The sequence below is a fragment of the Rhizophagus irregularis genome, chromosome 17 (genome assembly GCF_026210795.1).
Source record: "Rhizophagus irregularis chromosome 17, complete sequence".
Lineage (NCBI taxonomy): Eukaryota > Fungi > Glomeromycota > Glomeromycetes > Glomerales > Glomeraceae > Rhizophagus > Rhizophagus irregularis.
In genome coordinates this window covers 4,258,437-4,284,153 of record NC_089445.1, presented here as the reverse complement: position 1 = coordinate 4,284,153, position 25,717 = coordinate 4,258,437, and the positions used below count along the sequence as shown (strand labels likewise).

At 23.7% G+C, this 25,717-nt stretch overlaps 5 protein-coding genes across 5 annotated transcripts; all 5 read left to right on the top strand.

Annotated features, from left to right (window-relative positions):
* Positions 1-844: 844 nt before the first annotated feature.
* On the top strand, positions 845-2,308 carry OCT59_009617 (uncharacterized protein; the record flags this gene model as incomplete). The annotated part of the gene is made up of 1 exon (XM_025325110.1): positions 845-2,308. One exon carries the CDS (start codon positions 845-847, stop codon positions 2,306-2,308), a length of 1,464 nt encoding a protein of 487 aa, XP_025182802.1.
* A 2,209-nt stretch (positions 2,309-4,517) lies between these two features.
* OCT59_009616 (uncharacterized protein) lies at positions 4,518-4,742 on the top strand (the record flags this gene model as incomplete). The annotated part of the gene is made up of 1 exon (XM_066133704.1): positions 4,518-4,742. One exon carries the CDS (start codon positions 4,518-4,520, stop codon positions 4,740-4,742), a length of 225 nt encoding a protein of 74 aa, XP_066000120.1.
* A 5,273-nt stretch (positions 4,743-10,015) lies between these two features.
* On the top strand, positions 10,016-10,848 carry OCT59_009615 (uncharacterized protein; the record flags this gene model as incomplete). Its single annotated transcript, XM_066133703.1, has 4 exons — positions 10,016-10,036; positions 10,122-10,231; positions 10,318-10,343; positions 10,430-10,848. The coding sequence occupies 4 exons, from the start codon at positions 10,016-10,018 to the stop codon at positions 10,846-10,848; spliced, it is 576 nt and encodes a 191-aa protein (XP_066000119.1).
* Positions 10,849-12,898: 2,050 nt separating this feature from the next.
* Positions 12,899-13,584, top strand: OCT59_009614 (uncharacterized protein; the record flags this gene model as incomplete). Its single annotated transcript, XM_066133702.1, has 4 exons — positions 12,899-12,940; positions 13,012-13,130; positions 13,217-13,242; positions 13,328-13,584. The coding sequence occupies 4 exons, from the start codon at positions 12,899-12,901 to the stop codon at positions 13,582-13,584; spliced, it is 444 nt and encodes a 147-aa protein (XP_066000118.1).
* A 7,192-nt stretch (positions 13,585-20,776) lies between these two features.
* On the top strand, positions 20,777-23,033 carry OCT59_009613 (uncharacterized protein; the record flags this gene model as incomplete). The annotated part of the gene is made up of 8 exons (XM_066133701.1): positions 20,777-20,779; positions 21,132-21,138; positions 21,219-21,225; positions 21,571-21,787; positions 21,866-21,977; positions 22,377-22,718; positions 22,801-22,929; positions 23,011-23,033. 8 exons carry the CDS (start codon positions 20,777-20,779, stop codon positions 23,031-23,033), a joined length of 840 nt encoding a protein of 279 aa, XP_066000117.1.
* Positions 23,034-25,717: the final 2,684 nt, after the last annotated feature.

Genomic DNA, 25,717 nt, shown 5'->3' with positions numbered 1-25,717 from the left:
AATTAATATCGTGATGAAAAAAGTGCAGCAGTTTGTTTGTTTATACTGACCATTAAAATTAAAATTTACTAAAATATTCTTTATAAAGATTTATTGATTTTTGACAAAAATAAGATAAGTATGCGCCGACGGTCACGTTAATAATTTTTATGAATATTAAAATAACAGTAAAATTTAATGAACCCGCAGATCATGATAGAGATATCGAATAACAAAAGTGGGGTACGAATAACAACTGCCTTAATATTAATTTATAAATAATAAATCTTAATAATAATAATAACGATCATGAATTATGAGCTAGAGACCAGAATTTTAAATTCTTTACATCTTCCACTTCCAGAATTAAAAGATTGCTGAAGAGGATTTTAATCGGCAACGACAATAATGACATTTTAAATATAATAGAATTATAAGCAACATGAGTTATTAATTAATAAAACTCGAGGCCAGTGGTATAATACATTAAATCTATGATTGCGTGGATACACCGATAAAAAGTTCCAGAAATTGCCAGAATCTATGATATGGACATTTTATTTAAATGTAGAAGGAAATTTAACGGTAGATCCTCGATCCTCGTCTTCCATGATTCAGCTTCTGATGATGATCGGCGAAGTTGTGATGCAATTTTTCTGCGGAGAATAAATCTGACACATAAACGTGATTGGTCCATTACATATTTGTGTAACTTGAGTATTTGTTTGACGCTTCTTTTGTTTTTATTGTATTTATCGGTTTTGTTTTCGAATTTAGCAAATATAAAATCAGTATAAAACAAATAATTGTTATTGTATTTTTCCATAAACTCAAAAACTTTTCATACTTTTTTTTTTCAATCATAATGTCTAAACTCATTCCTGATATTTTCGCTTTAATAATTAAAGAGTTGAATAATGATTATGATACATTATTCAGTTGTCTTTTAGTGAATAAACTTTGGTGTGAGTTAACTATACCAATATTATGGAAAGATTGTTTAAATCATAATTCAAAATCAAGATCTCATGAGAAAAATATTTCACTTATTAAAATTCTTTTCACATTTTTATCCGAAGAATCAAAAAATTTACTTATTATGAATGAAATTAATTTATCATTTATACAAACACAAAGACCATTATTCAATTATATAATTTATTGTAAATCTATTATTACATTTGACGTAATAGAAGTTATTAAAAATTGTTTCGAACCACCACTTTCAAGAAATCAGGAAAAGATTATAGAAGAAGAATTTTATGATATGATTTTTAATAAATGTTCTTATTTAAAACATCTTGGAATTTCTCATAAATTATGTTATAAGAAACATGATATGGTGAATTTTATGAAATTAAAAGATAATTTATCAAATCTTGTTGAATTAACTTGTACACAATATATAGATGAAAGAATCTTTTATAACTTGGCAAAAATTTGTGTTAATATTAAAAAACTTGAATTAAAAGGTAATAATAAAAATAATAGTCAGGGATTAATTAAATTAATTGAAGTTCAAAAGAAATTAGAATATTTCATTTATAGTGGACAAAAAGGACAGAATTGGGATAATTTTTGTGAGATGATAGGTCAAGCATTAATTAAACATAAGAATACACTTAAACATATTCATGGAAAAATTCGATTATGTATTCCTCTTAATATTTTAGATTCTTTTGTAAATTTAGAAACTTTAATGTTAGGATATTCCACGAAAACTATGAATGATTTATATTTAGTTAAATTACCAAAACTTCTTAGTCTTAGAGTTTGTCATCTTACAGAAATAAAAGAATTAATACAAAATACAAGTGGATATCTTAAAATGATTAAAATCCATAATCAATTTGCCAAGAATATTAAAGCAGAAGATATTATACAAATCGTTATAGCAATATATCAAAATTGTCCAAAACTAGAACATTTATGCATTCCCTTTGTCGATACAATCGACGATGCATTAGGAGACCTGTTAGTTCATTGTAATCAATTAGAATATATAAAAATATATGGTAGATTACCTTTTTATGAATCTTTAAATGGTGATGTGATATTAAAAATTTTATCAAAATCAACTTCAAAAAAATTGGAACGTATTGAGATAAGAGGGTCATGGAAATTTTCAGTTGAATCATTGGAAGAATTTTTAAATAATTTGAAAGAAAGAAATTATTCGCTTTATTTTAAATTTGATTTAAATGATGATGATTGTCTCAATGAAGAATTTTCAAGTATAATTCAAAATTTTGTTGATGATAATGTTCTTAAAATTAATCCACTTAATTATCAACAATTTTTTTTGTCGAGATTTTCAATTCTCCAATGATAATTTAGGGGGATTACTTATTAGTTGTCTTTCATATTTACTTGAAGTAGTATATCATTATTATTTTAAAGATATAGATAATCTTGAATTTTATTTCATTTGTATTTCTTGTGTAATAGAAAATATAATAATAAAAAAATAGTTCATATTGAATTAAAATTCGATACGATTAAATTAATCGTTAATACATTTTTTTGTATTACATAAGATATCAACAATTATTAAAATTATTCACGTTTCGCTTAATTTGATCTAGTGGATTCCATGATCGGCGGAAATCAGACGATGAACGAGTGAGTATTATCAATTGGTGGTGTGAGGACATCATCCCTAGCGTTCCCAAGAAAAAAAGCACTTGACACGTGACCATGTAAAAATCACACACCCCTCAATGTTTTCATTGTTTATATTTATCTGAGTTTTTTTCGAGTTGGTAAAAACTTATTCGTCACTCATTATTTGTCACCGCACTGTTCACGTGACAGTGCATAATTCCGCATAATACCGGCCGCCAAGTGCTTTTTTTCTTGAGAACGCTAGGGTAGTTTTGATTTTTACATGATAGGCACGCGTCAAAAACAATAATTAAGAAATATATATATATATATATATATATATTCATAAGAAGAAAGGGAAAGAAGAAAAAAAAACAAAAGGAAGAAAATAAAAAAAAGCAAAAAAGAAAGAAGCAAAAAAAAAAGATGTTAGAACAAAGTTAAAGAAAGAAAATAGAGAATAAAGGAACGAAAAAAATCCCACCTATATGGAACCGAAATGCCAAAGCGAGCGCCGAAGTTGCCAAAGAGCTGGGACCTAAGAGGAAAAAAGAGTTAGAACGATAGAACGAACGAAAAAAAAGGCAAAAAGAAAAAAAAATGAAAAACGTACCTTAGAACCGAAGAGTCAGGATCTAAGAGAAAGAAGAGTTGGAACGATAGAACGAACGAAAAAAAGACAAAAAGAGAAAAAAAAATGAAAAAAGTACCTTAGAACCTTGGAACCTTGGAACCGAAATATCAAGGCGCCGAAGTTGCCGAAGAGCCGAAGCAAAACATAAAAAACAAAAATAAATGCCCAGGGTAAATTATACAATTTTGCTTTTCTTACTTTTTTTGAGATGTTAAATGAGTTTATATTAATTGGAAATTTTTTACATTATAGCTCCCCGTTATCCTTATGTACAGTACTTGCATTTGAACCATCTGTTATTGAAGTACGTCATGTTTGAGAGGAAAGAATAGTCGGAACGAACGAAAAAAGAAAAAAAAATGAAAAAAAAGATGCAACCGAAGAGCCGAAAACCGAAGAGCCGAAATGCCGAAGAGCTGGGACCTAAGAGAAAAGGAAGTTAAAACGAAGTTAAAGAACAAAAAAAGAACAAAGGAGCGCAAAAATAAGAATCCACTTGTATGTGAAACCGAAATGGCAAGGCGCAGATATTATATATATATATATAATTAAAATTTTACTAAATATTAAGTTAACTTAGTTAAAAGTTGAATCCTAAAAATATGTTATATCAAGACATCGGTTTATGACAAAATTCTACGCTAATTCTGGTAAGGTGACAATCACTAGCGTTCTTGATTATTTTATAGCTCTTAACGTCAAAATTCATAAGAATTTTGTGAGACTTTTCCGTTTCCATAGTTGTATTTGCATAATCAGGACTATCTGGAACTTTCTAAACCACGGTCCGAAATACTTCTCTTTTTACTTTCAGGTAGCATCACCTTCGAGCAAATCTTAACTTTCTATGTAAAAAGATGTTCGAGAAAAAGCACGTGTTAAGACATCTTGTGTTAAGGTCACATAAGATCTGAACATATGCGCCACTAAATTTCTTGGATTTATTTACGTAAAATAAAAAAATAAAATCACCTTTCAATTTTTTTTTGTCATCTTTACTTGGCACTTCCGCCTCAGTTGGAGTCATGAATCATGATGTAAGAATTAGTCTATCTTTATTCGATGATTCTTCTTGTTGGGGAACCTTTATTCCATAACGTTCCATGTGTTCCATGTATAATCCGTAACTTTTCTGTTAGACTTTTCTAAATTTTTATTTTCTTCTCGTTTTAATTGAGATCCTTCTTCAATTTCTTCGTCTTATATATCTTTTGTCCCTGTTATTTCGTCTTAGATGAGCCGGCAGAGCCTATTTTACTCATCAAAATAATTTCCGACGGAGTTTCACATGTTCATCTCTATGCCCATTGTAGCGGTAAGGTTAATACGAGGAACTGCCATTGTTTTAACTTGGTATGCCGGAGGAAGTGACCCCGACCGTTGCACTCATGGTGCCAGTTGTGATAGCCCCGGCGTCTGTATTAGATATTGTAAAAAAGGAGGAGATTTATCGAATATGGATCAGACGTTATTGTTCGAAGAAGTGTGGGTGAAATTGTTAATAGTGGAACGTCTGGTGCCATAGTCATGGAAGCCCTTCGTATATATATATATAATTCGAGATCACCCTGAACTACACCTTAGGTCCTATAGTAATATCAAGTCTTTTGTTGCGGAGAGCGAGGCGACTTCTTTGGGGTTAGACTTCTTGAGAATAATTTAGATAATAGTTATAAGTGCCGTCTGAATTGCCGAATTGAAATTACGGCATTACGAAATATGGATTTTACCATTTAAATATCTAACAAAACATCAAGATCAGCATTATAGATTTACGGATTAAAAATTATCTACGGCATAATCAAATAAAAAAAAATATTTACTTCCTTTGTGTAATTTTTGTATACTTGGCATTAAATAATTACGGCATTACGACGATATAGTATATTACGGTATAGGCTTCATATGCCATAATTAATTCCGACAGCAAGTATAATAATAGTCCCTTCTTAATTTGGAAGTAACATCTAAAGATTCAAGGTCTAAAATAAAAATAAAAATTAAAATTATCGATCAATTGATTGATCAACGTTGATCGAACTTCAAGCCCAACACACGGTGTTAATACTACTTAAACTAATATTGAAGTCAGAATCATTAATTAAAAAAACTATGCTATAACCGCCATAACCTTATTAATAAGCCAATATAAAAGAGTATCAAAAAATCAAAATCTTGTAGTTACAGTACCTATTTTTTTTTTTATTGCAATTATTCCATTACTAAGATATTGACTTTTCCTGCAAATTTTCGATGAAATGGGGTTTCGGCGAAACGTACTTTCGGTGAAATGTCCATTCGGTGAAATGTTCGTTCAGCGAAACCTCCCTTTGGCGAAATAGCTTCGGTGAAATGGGTTTCTGCGTAATGTCCTGATAGTTAATCCTCGATAACCCATTTTCTTCCAGAAAAACCATTTTGAAACTTTCTCCTTTTTTTTTGGTAGAATTTCGAACTAATGATACTGGCTAATCTTATTAAAGATATCAATATTCAAATGCTAAAGAAGCGAGACTAATGAATTAAAGATCTAGAAAATTAAGATTTCTAAATTAAATAAAAATTAATCATTATCGGTCAAAGTAAAAAAAGGACGCTTAAATCATTTACCTATTTATTTAATTTTCGTTATTAACTCTTTTTTTTTTTATGGTAAATTTGCAAGCACTTCAATATGATTAAAGTTGTCCACATGAAGTCATCTTTCATTTTGTCGTAGCCACTTTACCGATGAATGGACATTTCGATAAATGGATATTTTGCCGAATGGACATTTCGCCGAATAATTATTTATTCTTTATCGTTTTTATACTAAATAGTACATAAGAAAACTTTTTCTAGAAATATTTTTGAATTAACAAAATGATTTTTATTAAATTTATTTCATTATTTATAATACATTAATCTTTTTTTTACTTACTTTTTCGTGAATAAGTTTTTTCAGGAAAATAAAATTATTTATTTATTGCTTAACAATTAATATCAGTTACTATGAATGTTAAAGTGATAATATCCTAGAAAAAAAGGATCTCTAAAAATAATTTTCATTGCGTGATGAATATTTTTAATCGCTACCATTTTCGGTAAGATGGAATTCGGTAAGATGGAATTCGGTAAGATGGAATTCGGCGAAATGGACGATTCGGCGAAATAGATTCGGTGAAATGTACTATCGGAGAAACGTCCTTTCGGCGAAATATCCCTTCGGTGAAACATCCCTTCGGCGAAACTTCCCTTCGGCAAAATATCCCTTCGGAGAAACATCCCTTCGGTGAAACATTTCTTCGGTGAATAGCTTCGGCGAAACATCCCTTCGTCGAAATGGCTTCGACGAAATGGCGTAATGTGCCGTAACCTCCGTTTAACTTATAATAATCAACTAATATTAAATTAACCACTCTAGGAACTGTTCTAACAATTTAAAAAGCAAACTAAATTTAGTCTAAGTATAGATTGGTCATTTAGTCGTTACTTAATAACAAATCAAAAAATAAATTTTTTAATTGATCATTACATGATATTCTAGGAAGGCCCATTTGGTAAGTGAGGGAGGTTCTACTACCTGCGTAAATATATCCTAGTTTTAATTTACCCAGAAGAACTGAAGTAGAATGGAAGACGTACCGAGATGAAATCTCCATTCCTAGTTAAAGGACTGTAAAATCTTTTTTTTTCTAAAAGAAATTATATTAGCTCACAATCGTTATAGATTAACAAAAGAATTTTGCAAAAAAAAACTATGTAAATATATTATATGAACGAACACGATCTTTACAATCGCTATTCTTATGTTTTTTTACTCACTTGTTATTCTTCACTATCATATTTATATAACTTATATTCAAAATGGGGACAACATCCAATTTTGTAATACGTAATATTTCGTTAGAGAATATTTGCTAATGATAAAAATTTTGCATTCCATTCCATGAAAAACAAAATTATTAATAAAACATTAATTACTAGTAAAGAAAGAAGAGTGAATAATAAAATTTGACGATACCTTAGTGAATTTTATATGGCTTCTCAAGTTCAGATATAAAATAAGGTGGATCTTTAAAGCCTTAATACCCAATAAGTTCATATTTTCGGAAAAGGCTATAAGTCTTCTTTCGCATATAAGTCAAACTTCTTTCTAATGAATATTATTCAACGAATTCTTCGTTATCCTCTAATTTTCAGATCGATAACTCCAAGATTCAAGTTCATGTAAATTAAATTAAATTGACCTAATAAAATAAATAGTAATTAAAGATCATTAACGTGTACTTTTTTATTGAACGGTATAACTTTTACTTTACAAGAAAGTTGAGAAATAAATTGCTTCTCACCGATTTTAAAAAATCATGACAAATTTCGTACAGTTTTACATCCTTTCAAGTTTTTTTGAATATTCATAAATGATATACGAATTTACATCAAACCATTTTTTTAATAAAAAATTAACGTTATAAAAAAATACTAATTTTTATAAAAATTTTATCGTGAAAATAAACGTAAGTAATTTTTACTATTAGGTAAATAATATAAATAATAATAATAATAGTAATAATAGTAATGATAATAAAACTTATAAAAGGTCCAAGTTAAAAAAAAAAAAAAAATTAGAATATTTTATGTGTATATCATTGGTTAATAATAACTTGAATATTTTTAGAAAAGTTGTATTGATAAATTAAATTTTTGAATCAATAAAATTTATTAATTTTTTTTTCGTGTTGTATAAATATAGAAAATAATAAAAATAAATAACAGAAAAATTTAGTTGTAAAAAAAATAATTTTTTCAATATATAAGACAAGTCGAAATTTTACGCTTTATAGAAGATCATATTAATGTTTTGATCACAAGTAACATTAGTGCATACTTTTAATAATCAAGAAAAAATTACACAAGCGGTTTCGGATCATTTATTACTTGAATCATGATAAAATATTGGTTAAAGAAATGTTACACAGCATATAAATCATGAAGATTGACAGATTTTTCCAAAAATATAGTTCATATGTTAACAAATATTTGCTAAATAAATAACCCCCTAATAAAAACGTCCATTGTTCTTTAATGTTTTAAAACAATAGACTCATACGCAGCATAAAATAATTATTATATATATTTGCTATTCCCAATAATAAGAATTTTGTTTCATAATAAATATTCTTACATTTTGAGTATTTGATAAATTTATAGTTGGCAGTTGGCTATTATAAATAATTATTTTATAATTTTAATGGTTGTAGCGATAATTTCTTGTGATATTATTTATAAAATTTATGATATCTCTTTAAGAAAAATAATTTTACGCTTGAAAAAATTATTTTTAAGGGTTGAAAATGAAGCTGTACAACCGGAACATAAGAATCGTGAATCGTACTGTAATTCCGTAGTGACAATAATGGAAATGATCGATGTAAACCAATTATTTCGCGATAGATAGTACAAAAGTAAAATTTTTCATTAGGAAAATTCCGAATCATATTTATAAGGACATGATTAACTTAGGCGCGTTATTTTCCCAAGCTTCATGCACGTAAGAAATTAAACAAACATGATTTAAAATTTAGGGGCATACGTGATACGTAATACAACTATTACGATGAATAATCTGTTATACCAAAAAAAGAAAAAAACTTTAGTAATAACTTATCTGCGTAACCTCACATGATGAAAATTTTTTCAATTCTGAAATTTCAAATTTTCAGCCTTTGTGTAAAATAATTTTTATACCCTGAAAAAAAAAAAATTGGTGACCATTTTTTAGAACGCCCCCCAAAAAACCCGTTTTGATAATTTTATACATGGTTTTCATTGAATATATATATTGCGTAATATAAAATCGCTAATAATTTCACAAAATCATATGATTTCGATTTTTGTCCAGAATTTGGTTAAGAAGATATATTAATTTGGATAAAAGAATTCACGAAATTTACAGCCACATCAATTGTTATTTGAACCACCTTCAACTTATTTACCGAATTTAGGTAAATTAATCATTATATAATAAGATCGCATGAGATAATATCGAATTTAAAGTTGACTGTAATTCAAGATTATAAAATAAATGATAGAAAATCTGTCTTTCTATAATAAAAAAGATTATGATATATAATAGCGATGGATTTTTGACGGGTTAAATGTAGAAATAATCTTGAATAACATACGTTATATGATGACATATATTGTATATAAATATTTAAAGAAATTTAATATATTTTGGGATTAAAATTGCTTACATAATGATTATATAATATTATTCTAAATGGTTAAATTTTTTTTTATCACTTTTTTACCAGAGTTCTCAATAATTATAACAGTATTTATATTTGTACTGTAAGAAGTGCAATATATACACGAGTTATTAAATGGGCACTTTTTTGTTTATGACACTTTTTATCTTTAAATGAAAAAATGATGAGATTTTTTTGGTAATTAAAATAGATTTATTAGATAAACCGATGAATTAATTATATCAACCAACATTTGTAATTTATATTTTATGAACTCCTTATTTTTTTAATGTAAATCATTTAATATAAAAAAAAAAGTTATTAGCAAGCAATTTTTATTATTGGTTATATCTTGTTTGTTGTCAATCAGAGTACGGTGTGACAATGTCATAAATAGTAAAGATATACAACAGATTCACTCAAAAGGGAACAATTAAAAAATTTCGTGAAACTGTTCACAAAAAAATAAGGTTGTTTTTTTATTATTTTATAAAAAATTTTTTTTTATATAAATTCCGCACAAAAAATTAATTTATTCGTTTAATTCCTCATTTCAAATCTCAAAAAAATGTTGTTATTCGATGAAACTGTATGTAGATAAATTTTACAATATTATATTACCACGTAAAAAAAATTTTATTAATTTTTGTTTTCTTTCTTTCTTTTTCTTAAAGAGTAATAAACTTATCACGTACGGTATGAAAAGATGGAAAAATCGTCATAATCGTTTCGTGAAGATTAGTAAATTGGTCCCAAAATATACTCCAAAACAAATTGCTTCCCAGTAGGTTACAAATTTATTATTTTTTTTTTGTTTCTTGTTTTTTTGTTTTCCTTTTTTTAAAACATTTTTTTTATAATTAAATTTAGCTGGAAGAATTATCTTGATCCAAGTTGTAAGTAATTTTAATTTTTTTTCTTTCTTTTTTTAAAAACTTGCACTTTTTTAAGAAAAAAAATCTTTTTTTTGTGCTACGATAAGTATGCCTTGATACTTTGGAGTTTGAAGAAAAAAAGTTTATTATTAAATGGATTCGAGAACATCGAACTGTAACTGGAGTCATTCATTGGAAATATGTAATTAAAGATTTAAAAATTCAATTTGGTAAGCAACACTCTGAAAACAAGATCAAAAACTATTGGAATTCAAGAAAGAAGAGTTACTTGAGAAAACTTAAAGGACTAAAAGTGAGAAGTATCAAAACTAAAGAACAAGTTAAAGAACAAGAAATGACTGGACCCGAAAAACAAGAACAAGAACAAGTGAAAATTTTGGATTCTGAAGAAGATGAACGTAAATTCATTTTTCATCATGTTAATTCCGATGAATTGCTTATTCCAAAAAATCAAAATGGGTATTCAAAAATTTCTATTTCATTCCTTTTAAATTATGATAACTAATTCGTGAAAAGAAATTAGTCAGGATTAAGAATATAATTATACAAATGGGAAAATTATGATATTTGTAATTTATGCCTTTTATTTATTGAAGCTTTATGTCGTATACTCGTATTTTCTTACCCTCGTTTGTTTTTGAATTATATATATACTTTATTTTATTTGACATTATTTATGATATTTATGTTATTCATATATTTATGTTTTTATGTTATTTACGCTATTTATTATTTCATTATGGGAATTATATATATATTATATGTATTATTTTTTACATTTTTTATGAAAATATAAATAAAACTTTTCGTCTTTTCGTTAACGAAGGAAATTAAAAGTCACGAGATATCTAAGAACCGTTTTTTATTGGCTTTTTTCTATACCAATTTGTGGGACTGATCGATAAAATTATATGCTCTTTTGGCTCTTTAAAAAGATTTTGGGCTCTTTTAAAAAAATTTTGGGCCCCCAAAATTAAACGTTGTAATATGTCATGCATACTGAAATACTAATCAGATCTAAGGTCAACTTTTTAAGTTATACCATATTTTTTCAAACACAAACTATGCTGATATTAGTTAGCGATTATATTATACTGTAATCATTCATAACTGTCACAAATCATATCATTTCTTAATTCTAATAATTTATTCAAGTAATTATATTTTAACAATTTTAGTTATTTATTTATTAAAATCATCATAAATATTTTGATTATATTATAATTCAATTCATTCGTTAAAAGATTTCGTTCTACAATCAATAAATCATTACAAAAAAGTAACCTTGTTTATTATTTATCACAAGTAACTTCTGGTGCTTCCTGAATTTCCAGTTTTAACCTTATCTTTGTTCAAAATAAATACATTTTAAAATTATATTCCCCAAAATTTTTAGTTGATATGATCAAGGATATTGGATATTTTCTGATTAATTAATTACAGATAAGCTTGTGTTTTTCTGCACGATAGATAATCTATCATCTTTTTTTTTGAAAAAACTTCGTTAGTTATATTGTTAAAAGAATTTCAAAGGGATGCATACACTGTAGTTTATTTCATACTTGCATCGACTGTTAGTATAGTATATTATTACAATAAAGAACAATATATACATATATATTGGTTTCGCTTATATTGCATTTCATTTAAGAGTTACTGTATATCATTGAAAGAAAACACAAAGAATTCGACCTTTTTTTAAAATAAAATAAAATAAAATAAAAATAATATCTCGATAGATCATACTTTTCTATATCAGATCGCATTCATTTTGATCGTGATCGGATCAAATCTCCGCATCTACCGAACATGAATCAATATATACATAATATATTACATACTGTATATAACAATATTAAGATATCATATCAGGAGAAATTTCAAACACGTTTTAAAAAAAAAATATAAAAAAATAAATTTAATTTTTTTCTGTACCATCATAATAATTGAAAAACATATCAGTTGATCAGATGATTAGTGTGTGAAAAAAAAAATAATACTTTATATACTTTATTAGGAATAGTATCATGGAATTTTTTTATAATATTTATCATATTTATCGGAAATACTGTATCTAATTTAAAGATAAAGTAATTTTATAACCAAATTATAGTAAATATTTTTTTATGTTAACGGATCATTTCGGGAATTTTATCAAAACAAGAAGCAATAATTCGAAATTTCGAATATTTATGAATGATGAAATTTTTTTCATTGAACTAAATTGAGTAATCTATTACCTGTCTTAAAATGTATATTTTCTTTACAATCTAGACCTAATAACTTTATTTTTATTTTTACCCACTCACAAAAAAAAATTTTTCACTTACACAAAGGGATAATTCAATCAATATTTAAATATATGTACTGTATATTAAAATCGACTTCTATAACTGACTTGAACTGCATTTTATGTTAATAATATATTATTAACAAAATATATGATAAAATTGATATATAATAAATATAATAAGAATAACTGAAAGCATTTAGAAATTTTTGTAAATCCTCTTCATTCTCTTCACTAACCTTTCGTTCACTAAAAATTAACAAGTATGCCACGTCAACGAAGAACAATTTGTAGAATTGACCCGAATGTATGTTAAAGCAATTTATATTAAAAATTTAGATATTAATTTTATATTTATTTTAACACTTTTTTTTTTAGAATGAGAGAATTATAACTCTCTATATGGATAAATGGAGTAGGTACGGAAGAGTAAACCGAAGCCCTTTTGTGGAATTGAGTAAAATTATTCCACACAGTCCCAGGCAAATTTGTCATTCGTAAGTTAATAACCAATTTTTAAGTTTCTCTCTCTTTTTTTTTTAAAGAAAACATATTAAATTAATTTATTAACCACAAAATGTAGTTGGTGGAATAAGTTGGATCCGAGACGTAAGTAAATTATTATAATTATAACTAAAAATCTTTTTTTTTTATAAAGAAAAAAATCTTTGAAGTAACTTTTTCTTTGTTTTAGTCTGTTTAACCATCCACGTACCTTTTACGCATCGAGAAAAAGAATATATTTACGAATGGGTAGAAGAGTATCTCTCCTATAATAATAACAAAAAAATTCCATGGAAGACTTTACAATCGAACATGGAAAAAGTATTTGAAAGGTTACGTTCCAGAAATGAAATTAAAAACGTTTGGTACTCCAGGAAGAGGAGATTAAACAGACAATTAAAAAATCTTACTGAAATTTTCAATAACCCATATCAAGTATTTTTTTAACGTCCTTTATTATATATATACTTAAATATTTTCATTTTTGTTTTCTATATTTTATCTCGTAAATTTCATATTATCTCACAATATCGTTATCTGTTATGTATTTGAATTTTTAAATCACAAATTTTTTTAAATAAAGTATGAAGCGTTAGCCCTTTAACGTTTATATATTAAAAAAAATGTGTAATATAATACAGTATAATATAATACAGTATGTCAAAGGAATAAGCGAACTATTTTTATAAAATTAAAACTAAAATTATAAATTTTTTTGATTTATATTCATAGTGATACCTTTTGTAAATTTCTTGTCTCTTTTATCTTTTCTCTCTTGCAAAACAAATTAGCTTCCTAATCATGTGAACATAAATGATAACTTCTAATAAATAAATATTTCATAAATACAGTAGTTCGACCGGCATTAAAAATCTGAAATAATTACAGCTGGAGTTAAGGTATCAACTAAATCTGTACGGCTTATACCCGAGTCTTTTATTGACTACATTGATTCCAAATCTATCTAAATAATAATCATAAAGTTCAATTTGGTGAATTAAGTAATAAACATTATAATAAATCAATGATATGGTAAATAGAAAATTTCTACTAGACAAGAGATGATTGCTTATACTCGTGTATATAGTAGTGCTTCGATCCGGATTGATCCGTTGATTAGCATCACATTTTTCTATTATTTTTGTCAAACTATAATTTTTGTCAGATTTAAAAAAATTATTCTTCCACAAATTTTATTAATTTTGGCCAAACTTATAGCTCCAACTCAAATAAACCGATGCCAAACCGTAGTAAACCGCGGATCGATCCGTTAAAAACCGAAGCACTACGTGTATATATATCCCGTGATATAATATCATAGTTTCTTAATTTTGCGGATCCTTGGACCAAAATTTTGACACCTGAATTTCCTATTTCGGTTTTTAGCAGAGTTTTCAAAATAAAGTTGATAGAGCTTGTACAAAATAATTGTTGACTTGTGGAAATCGTACCAATTTTTTAATTAGCATGTAGGTGCCTAAATGTGGTTTAAAAAATGGTTTCATTCTTAAGAGTTATATTGTACTATATATATTTCTGAATACCGGTGGAAATCGGCATTACGAAATCTTAGTCCGGCACTATGCTTTAATTCTGGCCAACATCCCGTATCCACATAGATTCCGTTTTCACCTACAACATAACATATACACTACCTAGACAAAAGTAGCGGACCTTCCATTTTTGTCAATTACTCAAAATTGTACATAATAACAATACTTGAAATTTTAATATGTGATAACGTAAATTCCAAAGAATGTATATTTAAAGGTTCACACTTCTAACTTTCACATAGCTATATTAATTAAAAAATGAAGCTTGGTAATTGTTACATTACTTAGACAAAAATAGTGGACCCTTTATTTTTGTTAATTACTTAAAATTACATAAAATAATAATGCTTGAAATTTTAATATGTAATAATATAGACTTTAAAGAACATAGAGTCAAATTTTTATGCTTTTAATTTTCATACAGCTGTATTTATTAAAAAAATCAAAAATTCTTGATGATCGTCAAATTAAAAAAAAGTGAATGATTTTTATTTTTTTAGATACTAATTGTTAATTTGAAAGATAAATTATAAAAATTTATATATAATATTTATTTTCCAGAGCTGTAACTTTCAAACAATATATAAATTAAAGTATTTTATTATGTAAAATTTTGAGAATGTGAAAATACAGTATTGTTGTTTTTAAAAATTAAATTTTCTCTCAATTTTTTATATAATTCATATAAAAACAAAAACTAGATAAAAAAAATTTAACGTATATACATTAATCAAAATTCTGTACTATTACATATTAAAATTTCTGTTATTATTATTATGCAAATTCTAAATAAATAGACAATAACAGACTATTTATTTAATTTTATAGATAATCGTCAATATTTCCCTTTATAAGTTTTTTTAATTAATATAGTTGTATGAAGGTTAGAACTATGAAATTTTGAATATATGTTCCTTAGAGTCTATGTTATCACATATTAAAATTTCAAGTATTATTATTATGTATAATTTTGAGTAATTAATAAAAATAAAAGGTCCGCTACTTTTGTCTAGGTAGTGTATAAGCAAAAAAATTGTGTATATTTTGCGTAAATCATTTCATTAAGTTATAAAAATAGTTTTGTGTCGCTTACCCGACAGGACATTTTCCCGACAGCCTAACGCTGGCCGTTTGATCACGTGCTCTTACTGCATAACTCCGGCCAAACTTGTCGGAAATCATCCGTCGGGAGATCGTGCTGTAACCGAAAATTGTGATCTTGTACTCGTGATCAACATAATGCATTTTGCATTAATATTGTTACCATATTTATTCATACCAATAAAGGCGTTTAATAATAAAAAAAAAAGAAAAAAAGATCCTTTTCAATTAAGAAGAGTTTTGATATAGCAATGGGTCAATGTATTGGTAAAGGTAAAGCATATAACATGAATAATAATATAAATTAGAAATATTCAAAATTATTAAAACAGACTTACAATATAGTAAAACTAGTTTTGTGTAATACCAAAGAACCTGAAGGTAAATATAATATACAGAACAAAAATTGAAATATAAAGATTTTTATTTATTAAAAATAACTTAATTGTAAATAATCAAATATAAATTAAACCAAATTTGCAATATAACAAAACTAGTTTCCAGTAATATTGAAGAAATTGAAGAAAGTGACACTGGAGAATTTGAGGGAAGTGGCACTAAAGAATCTGAAAGTAGTAGTATTGAGGAATTTGACGCTGAGGAATCTAAAGGTATATCAAACAAGTTGAAATATTAAGTTTTTATTTATAAAAAATTCAAATACGACAAATATAATTTAGACTAACTATATTATATAAAAATTATATTAAATGTTTAGCTTGTAAGTTAATATAATAATGAATTACTCATTATTTTTATTTTATTCCATATAACTAAATAATTTATTTAATGATTAATAATACTGTAGTTGGTAAGTTATCAGTTATTTAAATCTTTAGTACTTTATTTTTCTACATAACATTCAAATAACTAAATTCTTTGTTTAAACAACTATTTAATAATTGATTATATTACAGATGGTAAGTTACAATATATATATTATATATATCTGTTTAATATTTTACATAATTCAACTAATTATTCTTAATTTAATTAACTAGATTGTAAGTAATATATATCATTTACAGCAAATACTTTTATATTATCTTTTTATCTAACAAATTAATAATCAATAATACTACAGGGTGTAAGTTATATGATATCTATATTTATATTATTTATATAATTTAACTAATTTCTTTATTTAAAAAATTATTAAATAATATAGGGAGTAAGTTATTTATTTAATTCTATTATTACTTATTGTTATAATATTTACCTATAACTTAAACTAACTAATTTCTTTATTTAAAAAATTATTAAATAATATAGAAGGTAAGTTATTTATTTAATCTATTATTACTTATTGTTATAATATATACATATTATTTAAACTAATTAATTTCTTTATTTAATAGATTGTAAGTTGTAAATTATTTATTTAATTCTATTATGTAATATTTATATAATATTTACATATAATTTAAACCAACTAATTTCTTTATTTAAAAATTATTTAACAATATAGTAGGGAGTAAGTTATTTATTTAATTCTATTATTACTTATTTATATAATATTTACATATAATTTAAACTAACTAATTTCTTTATTTAAAAAATTATTAAATAATATAGATGGTATGCTATTTATTTAATCCTATTATTACTTATTGTATAATATTTACATATAATTTAAACTAACTAATTTCTTTATTTAAAAAATTATTAAATAATATAGAGAGTAAGTTATTTATTTAATTCTATTATTACTTATTGTTATAATATTTACATATAATTTAAACTAACTAATTTCTTTATTTAAAAAATTATTAAATAATATAGCGTGTAAGTTATTTATTTAATTCTATTATTACTTATTGTTATAATATTTACATGTAATTTAAACTAACTAATTTCTTTATTTAAAAAATTATTTTGTAATTTATTTTAGTTGGTAAGTCATAAGTTATTTATTTAATTCTATTATTACTTATTGATATAATTTTACATATAATTTAAACTAACTAATTTCTTTATTTAAAAAATTATTAAATAATATAGCGAGTAAGTTATTTATTTAATTCTATTATTACTTATTGTTATAATATTTACATATAATTTAAACTAACTAATTTCTTTATTTAAAAAATTATTAAATAATATAGGGAGTAAGTTATTTATTTAATTCTATTATTACTTATTGTTATAATATTTACATATAATTTAAACTAACTAATTTCTTTATTTAAAAAATTATTAAATAATATAGCAAGTTATTTATTTAATTCTATTATTACTTATTGTTATAATATTTGCATATAATTTAAACTAACTAATTTCTTTATTTAAAAAATTATTGAATAATATAGTGAGTAAGTTATTTATTTAATTCTATTATTACTTATTGTTATAATATTTACATATAATTTAAACTATCTAATTTCTTTATTTAAAAAATTATTTTAGTTGGTAAGTCATAAGTTATTTATTTAATTCTATTATTACTTATTGATATAATATTTACATATAATTTAAACTAACTAATTTCTTTATTTAAAAAATTATTTTGTAATTTATTTTAGTTGGTAAGTCATAAGTTATTTATTTAATTCTTATTATTACTTATTGTTATAATATTTAATATAATTTAAACTAACTAATTTCTTTATTTAAAAAATTATTAAATAATATAGGGAGTAAGTTATTTATTTAATTCTATTATTACTTATTGTTTTAATATTTACATATAATTTAAACTAACTAATTTCTTTATTTAAAAAATTATTAAATAATATAGGGAGTAAGTTATTTATTTAATTCTATTATTACTTATTGTTATAATATTTACATATATTTAAACTAACTAATTTTTTTATCTTAAATAATATAGGGAGTAAGTTATTTATTTAATTTCTATTATTTACATATTGTTATAATATTTACATATATTTAAACTAATTTCTTTATTTAAAAAATTATTTTGTAATTTATTTTAGTTGGTAAGTCATAAGTTATTTATTTAATTCTATTATTACTTAATGTTATAATATTTATATATAATTTAAACTAACTAATTTCTTTATTTAAAAAATTACTAAATAATATAGCAAGTAAGTTATTTATTTAATTCTATTATTACTTATTGTTATAATATTTACATATAATTTAAACTAACTAATTTCTTTATTTAAAAAATTATTGAATAATATAGGGAGTAAGTTATTTATTTAATTCTATTATTACTTATTGTTATAATATTTACATACAATTTAAACTAACTAATTTTGTTATTTAAAAAATTATTAAATAATATAGATGGTATGCTGTTTATTTAATCCTATTATTACTTATTGTATAATATTTACATATAATTTAAACTAACTAATTTCTTTATTTAAAAAATTATTAAATAATATAGCGAGTAAGTTATTTATTTAATTCTATTATTACTTATTGTTATAATATTTACATATAATTTAAACTAACTAATTTCTTAATTTAAAAAATTATTAAATAATATAGCGTGTAAGTTATTTATTTAATTCTATTATTACTTATTGTTATAATATTTACATATAATTTAAACTAACTAATTTCTTTATTTAAAAAATTATTAAATAATATAGCGTGTAAGTTATTTATTTAATTCTATTATTACTTATTGTTTTAATATTTACATATAATTTAAACTAACTAATTTCTTTATTTAAAAAATTATTAAATAATATAGGGAGTAAGTTATTTATTTAATTCAATTATTACTTATTGTTATAATATTTACATATAATTTAAACTAACTAATTTCTTTATTTAAAAAATTATTAAATAATATAGATAGTAAGTTATTTATTTAATTCTATTATTACTTATTGTTATAATATTTACATATAATTTAAACTAACTAATTTCTTTATTTAAAAAATTATTAAATAATATAGAGAGTAAGTTATTTATTTAATTACTAATTGTTATAATATTTACATATAATTTAAACTAACTAATTTCTTTATTTAAAAAATTATTAAATAATATAGATAGTAAGTTATTTATTTAATTCTATTATTACTTATTGTTATAATATTTACATATAATTTAAACTAACTAATTTCTTTATTTAAAAAATTATTGAATAATATAGCGAGTAAGTTATTTATTTAATTCTATTATTACTTATTGTTTTAATATTTACATATAATTTAAACTAACTAATTTCTTTATTTAAAAAATTATCTTGTAATTTATTTTAGTTGGTAAGTCATAAGTTATTTATTTAATTCTATTATTACTTATTGATATAATATTTACATATAATTTAAACTAACTAATTTCTTTATTTAAAAAATTATTGAATAATATAGATAGTAAGTTATTTATTTAATTCTATTATTACTTATTGTTATAATATTTACATATAATTTAAACTAACTAATTTCTTTATTTAAAAAATTATTTTGTAATTTATTTTAGTTGGTAAGTCATAAGTTATTTATTTAATTCTTATTATTACTTATTGTTATAATATTTAATATAATTTAAACTAACTAATTTCTTTATTTAAAAAATTATTAAATAATATAGGGAGTAAGTTATTTATTTAATTCTATGGTTTGGGACACAACAATTCATCAAATAAAATTGTCCAAATTAGAAATTTAATAAAAATATTTTGGATGCATATATTTAAAATAACTCAACATAAGTTTAATTGTTACTAACTTAAACTACAAAATGACGTTGAGATTATCCTGATTGGTGATCTAGATCAAATGTTATTGGCCTGCAAAGTTCAGTATTTTCTTAATAAACGGTAGGATTAGAAACATTTAATTCCGGCCAGAATTTGACAAAATTCTATAATTTAGGCCAGAACTATGACTGGCTGAGAGGTAGTGCAGATCATAGAATTTTTTCCCATGGCACGACTAAAGAGACGAGCACAACACTGTCAAAAAATAGCTAAAAAAAGAAAAAAAGCTGTGGAAGATTTGTTCCAGATTTTATTTTTGAAAATATTGATGAATTAATAAAGTAAACCATTTCCCAATATGGTTTGATTTTTAACCAATCGTAAATTAGTATTATATATATCACGTGATTTTTTAAATCTCAATTTGATGATTTGTTGTGTCCCCAACTATACTATTACTTATTGTTATAATATTTACATATAATTTAAATTAACTAATTTCTTTATTTATTTAATAGATTGTAAGTTATTTATTTAATCCTATTATTGCTTATTGTTATAATATTTATATATTATTTAAACTAACTAATTTCTTTATTTAAAAAATTACTAAATAATATAGCAAGTAAGTTATTTATTTAATTCTATTATTGTTTATTGTTATAATATTTACATATAATTTAAACTAACTAATTTCTTTATTTATTTAATAGATTGTAAGTTATTTATTTAATTCTATTATTACTTATTGTTATAATATTTACATATAATTTAAACTAACTAATTTCTTTATTTAATAGATTGCAAGTTGTTTATTTAATTCTATTATTACTTATTGTTATAATATTTACAGCTAATTAATTTCTTTATTTAAAAAATTATTTATGATCTAGGTTGTAAGTATCTCTATCATTGTATATTTTACATAATTTTTATTTGTTAACTAAATTCTTTCATTTGAAAAATATCTGTTACTTTAGTTGGTAAGTTGTAAATTATAGGTTATTATATGTATTTATCCAAAAATTAAGACTTATCTTATATTACATTAAATTCCTATTTAAATTTTAGAGTAAGTAATAATTTGTTTTGTGTAAATTATAATACAATCTATAATATCTATAATATAATTTTAACTGTTTAAATTTATAGATTTGGAAAAAGTGAAAATACAATTATAGATGATTTTATTCTTAAAAATAAATTAAAATGGATTCCTTATAACAAACTTAAAAATGTTGAATATCTTAGTGAAGGAGGATTTGGTGCTATATATAAAGCTACTTGGTTAAAGAATAATAGAGATGAAGAAGTAATTCTTAAATGCCATAAAAATTTAAATGAAAATTTAAATGAATTTTTAAAAGAAGTATGATAGTATTTATTTTCTATTTTTAATTTAAATTAAATTTTATTTATACTAATAAATTATTATTATTTTTTATAGTGGGGATATCATAGTAGTTGTTTAAGTTCAAATAATATTATAAATTTTTATGGATTTACAGAAGTTCCAAATTCATCAAAATATATGGTAGTAATGCAATATGCAAATAAAGGTAATTTAAGAGAAAATTTAACAAGAGTAGTTGAAAATAATTGGAATCAAAAATTATATATGTTGTACGAAATTATTTCTGGACTTAATAAGATACATGGAGAAAATCTTATTCATTGTGATTTTCATGATGGTAATATTTTAAATCATAATGATGAGAATAAGGATAAAATTTATATTAGTGATTTAGGATTATGTCAACCTGTAAAATCATTTTTGAAAAAGTATGATATTTATGGTGTAATGCCATTTATGGCTCCTGAAGTTTTAAGAGGCAAATCTTATACTCCAGCTAGTGATATATATAGTTTTTCTATGGTTATGTGGGAACTTTCATCCGGGATACCACCATTTAATAATAGAGCACATGATATTCAACTTAGTTTGAGTATTTGTAAAGGTGAACGTCCTGAAATTGTTGAAAACACTCCACAATGTTATGTAGATTTAATGAAAAAATGTTGGAATGAAGATTCATCAAAAAGACCATCTACATCAGAAGTGAATGATATTTTTGTAAAATGGATTTTCCGTCCTTATAATAATAAAGTCAGTGAAGAATTAAAAAGCAACATTATGGAATTTATAAATGCACCAATTGGGCAGCATAACAATCTTGTTACTGAATCACATCCACAAGCATGTTATACAAGTCGCTTACTTGATTTTACTAGTAAAAAATTGAATGAAATGATAGCAAGTGAAGATTTGAGTGAATATATGGTTAATTTAAAGTCATTAGGTATGTAATATAGTATATGAAGAAAATTAATCTTGCAAATTATTTATGTGAAATTAATTTATTTATTTAATTATTAAAACAGATGAGAATACTAGTAAAAAGTTAAATGAAATTCTTGAAAGTGAAGATTCACAAGCTAGTGTAAAAGTAAATGAAATGCTAGTAAGTGAAGATTTGAGTGATTATATAATTAAGGATTTGGGGTCATTAGGTATGTACTATGATATATAAAAGAATTAATCTTGCAAATTATTTATGTGAAATTAATTTTATTTAATATTTAATTATTTAGATATTAAAACAGATGAAAATTAACTAATCAATGTTTGTTTTAAAAAAAAATTTATAGTTTTTTCTTAAGATATTACACATTCAAAAGAAATTGTTTTTTTTTTAAATTTATTTAAACACTAAGGCTAGAGTAGTAAAATATTTACAAATTTCTTTGTTTGTAATTTAAATAATTCTTTTTTTTTAGCTTATATATTTATATTCACGTTTTTTATTATACTTAGAATTATTTAAAACACTAAGATTAGAGTAGTAAATATTTTACAAGTTTCTTAGTTTGTAATTTAAATAAATCTCTTTTTTATAACTTTTCCAATTATGAGATATAAATTATCAAAATAATATTATAAAATCATTTCCAATGATAATGTAAAATTTTTTATACTTATTTCAATAGCCAATTGTATTTAATCTATATTTGTTGACTTTTATAAATATAATGTATCAGTTATTTTTTTTCTTGATAAAACTAAAGTCTTCTAACTTTATTCTATTTTTATGTACAAGTACAAATGTATATGCTAAAATGAATATATCTATATATCTATATATTAATTTATTGCTCAATGTAATCAAATTAAAAAAAATTTAAATGTACAATAAATTATTATATTACAAATCACAGTAAACAATTTACTTGTTTTGTAGTAAACTATAATTATACTTGGATTTATGCTTTATTAATAAAAGATATAAATTATAAATTTATATAGTATTAGGCTGTATGCTTCATTTTTTAACGTAAAAATTTAATAAATAAAAATAAATTTTTTTTGGTGCATGTTAAATTGTTACCAAATATAACGTGCGTATATGGCAGTGCATATTATCAACCCTATGAAAAAAAAGTATCTGGAATTTATTCTGAAATGTCCAGTTAATTTTGAGACAAATTCCGGATGTATTCAGACATTTAATGTGTCCGGAAAATGTTCCAAAACGCGCACGTTTTGGAACATTTCCCAGACGTTTGGAACACATCCGGAATTTAGTTAGTCCGGAAACTGTCCAGAATTAATCAGAATCCGAACAATTTGTTCATTACATATAAATATCCATAGTAATCTGTACAAATACTGGTCAAATACAGGATATATAAATATTCCGAACATTTTTGGTACGTTTTCAGGAAACAAGAGGTCATTTTCATGGGGAGCTTGACATACTTTTGAAAGATCTTTTAAGTGGAAGTTATTGTAAAAAAAAAATGACTTCAATTTATAAATATGCAAATTGTTGATCTCTCTTTTATAAATAAGCTTCGTTAAAATAAATAAATTTTTTAAAACTATCTTTTTCTTAAATAAAAGTATAAACAAATGTTGTTTTTTATTTATAATGAGTAAATTAAGTATAGAGAAATGACAGATTTTGGTTTATTATAAGTTAAAATAGTAAAATAGTAAAAATTTAGGGGAATTGATAAACATCAGGGTGATTGTCACCTGAGTTTTTTTACAAATATGTCACATGATGTACGATATATAGAGTAAATTTATTAATCGGATTTTTTTAACTTAGCTAATTTTTGATCGGCTAAACTTAAAATTTTATCACAAAAGATATTTTAAAAAAAATTTTTTTTGCAAACATTTATTCTAATGAAATTTTATTTGCAAATATTAAAATTTAAGTCACACATTTACAATTTTAAAGAAAAAAACCACTGTATTTTTAATGAAGTGATACAAATAAAAGAAACAAAGATAAGTAAATTACATTGATAAGGAGAAAGATGTTAATAAAAAAAAAATGAAAATAACAATGGAGTAATGGAAAGTAATAAAAGATGAAAGGGTAGTGAGAAGTGATAGGAAACAAAAAGGAGAATAGGAAGTGATGGGAGATGAAATGGAGTGATGGAAGACGAAAAGGAGAGATGGGAAAATGAAGAGGAGTTATAGGATACAAAATGGAGTGATGGGAGACAAAATGGAGTAATGGAAATGATGGAAGATGAAAAGAAGTGATGGGAAGACAAAAGGAGTAACAGGAGACGAAAAGGAGTGATGAGAAGATGAAGAGGAGTGGGGAGAAGACGAAGAGGAGTGATGGGAGACGAAAAGGAGTGATGGGAAGATGAAGAGAAGTGATGGAATACGAAAAGGAGTAATGGGAAAATGAAGAGGAGTGATGGGAGACGAAAAGGAGTGATGAGAGACAAAAAGGAGTGATGGGAGACGAAAAGGAGTGATGGGAAGATGAAGAGGAGTGGGGAGAAGACGAAGAGGAGTGATGGGAAGATGAAGAGTGATGGGAATTTGAAGAGGAGTAATGGGAGACGAAAAGAAGTGATGGGAAGATGAAGGGGAGTGATGGGAGATAAAAAGAAGCAATGAGAGACAAAAAGGAATGATAAGAAGTAAACAGGAGAGAAAAAAAGATAATGGAAAATGAAAAGATGTAATAGAAAATAATGGGAGACAAAAAGTATGGAATAATGAGAAGTAATAGGAGGTGAAAAATGATGAGAAACAAAAAATAAAAAATTATCATGATAGGAGGTTGGATAGCAAAAAATAATGATAGGAAACCAAGTGAAAAATAAAACCATGAAGTAAAAAAAAAATGAAGTCAGCAAGAAATGAAATATAAGATAGAAATGAAATAAATAAAAAAATAAATAAAAAATAAAAACATACCTTTATTAATTGTAGAACTGAAAGAACTAAAAGAACTAAAAAAATGAAATAAAATTACTAGTGAAA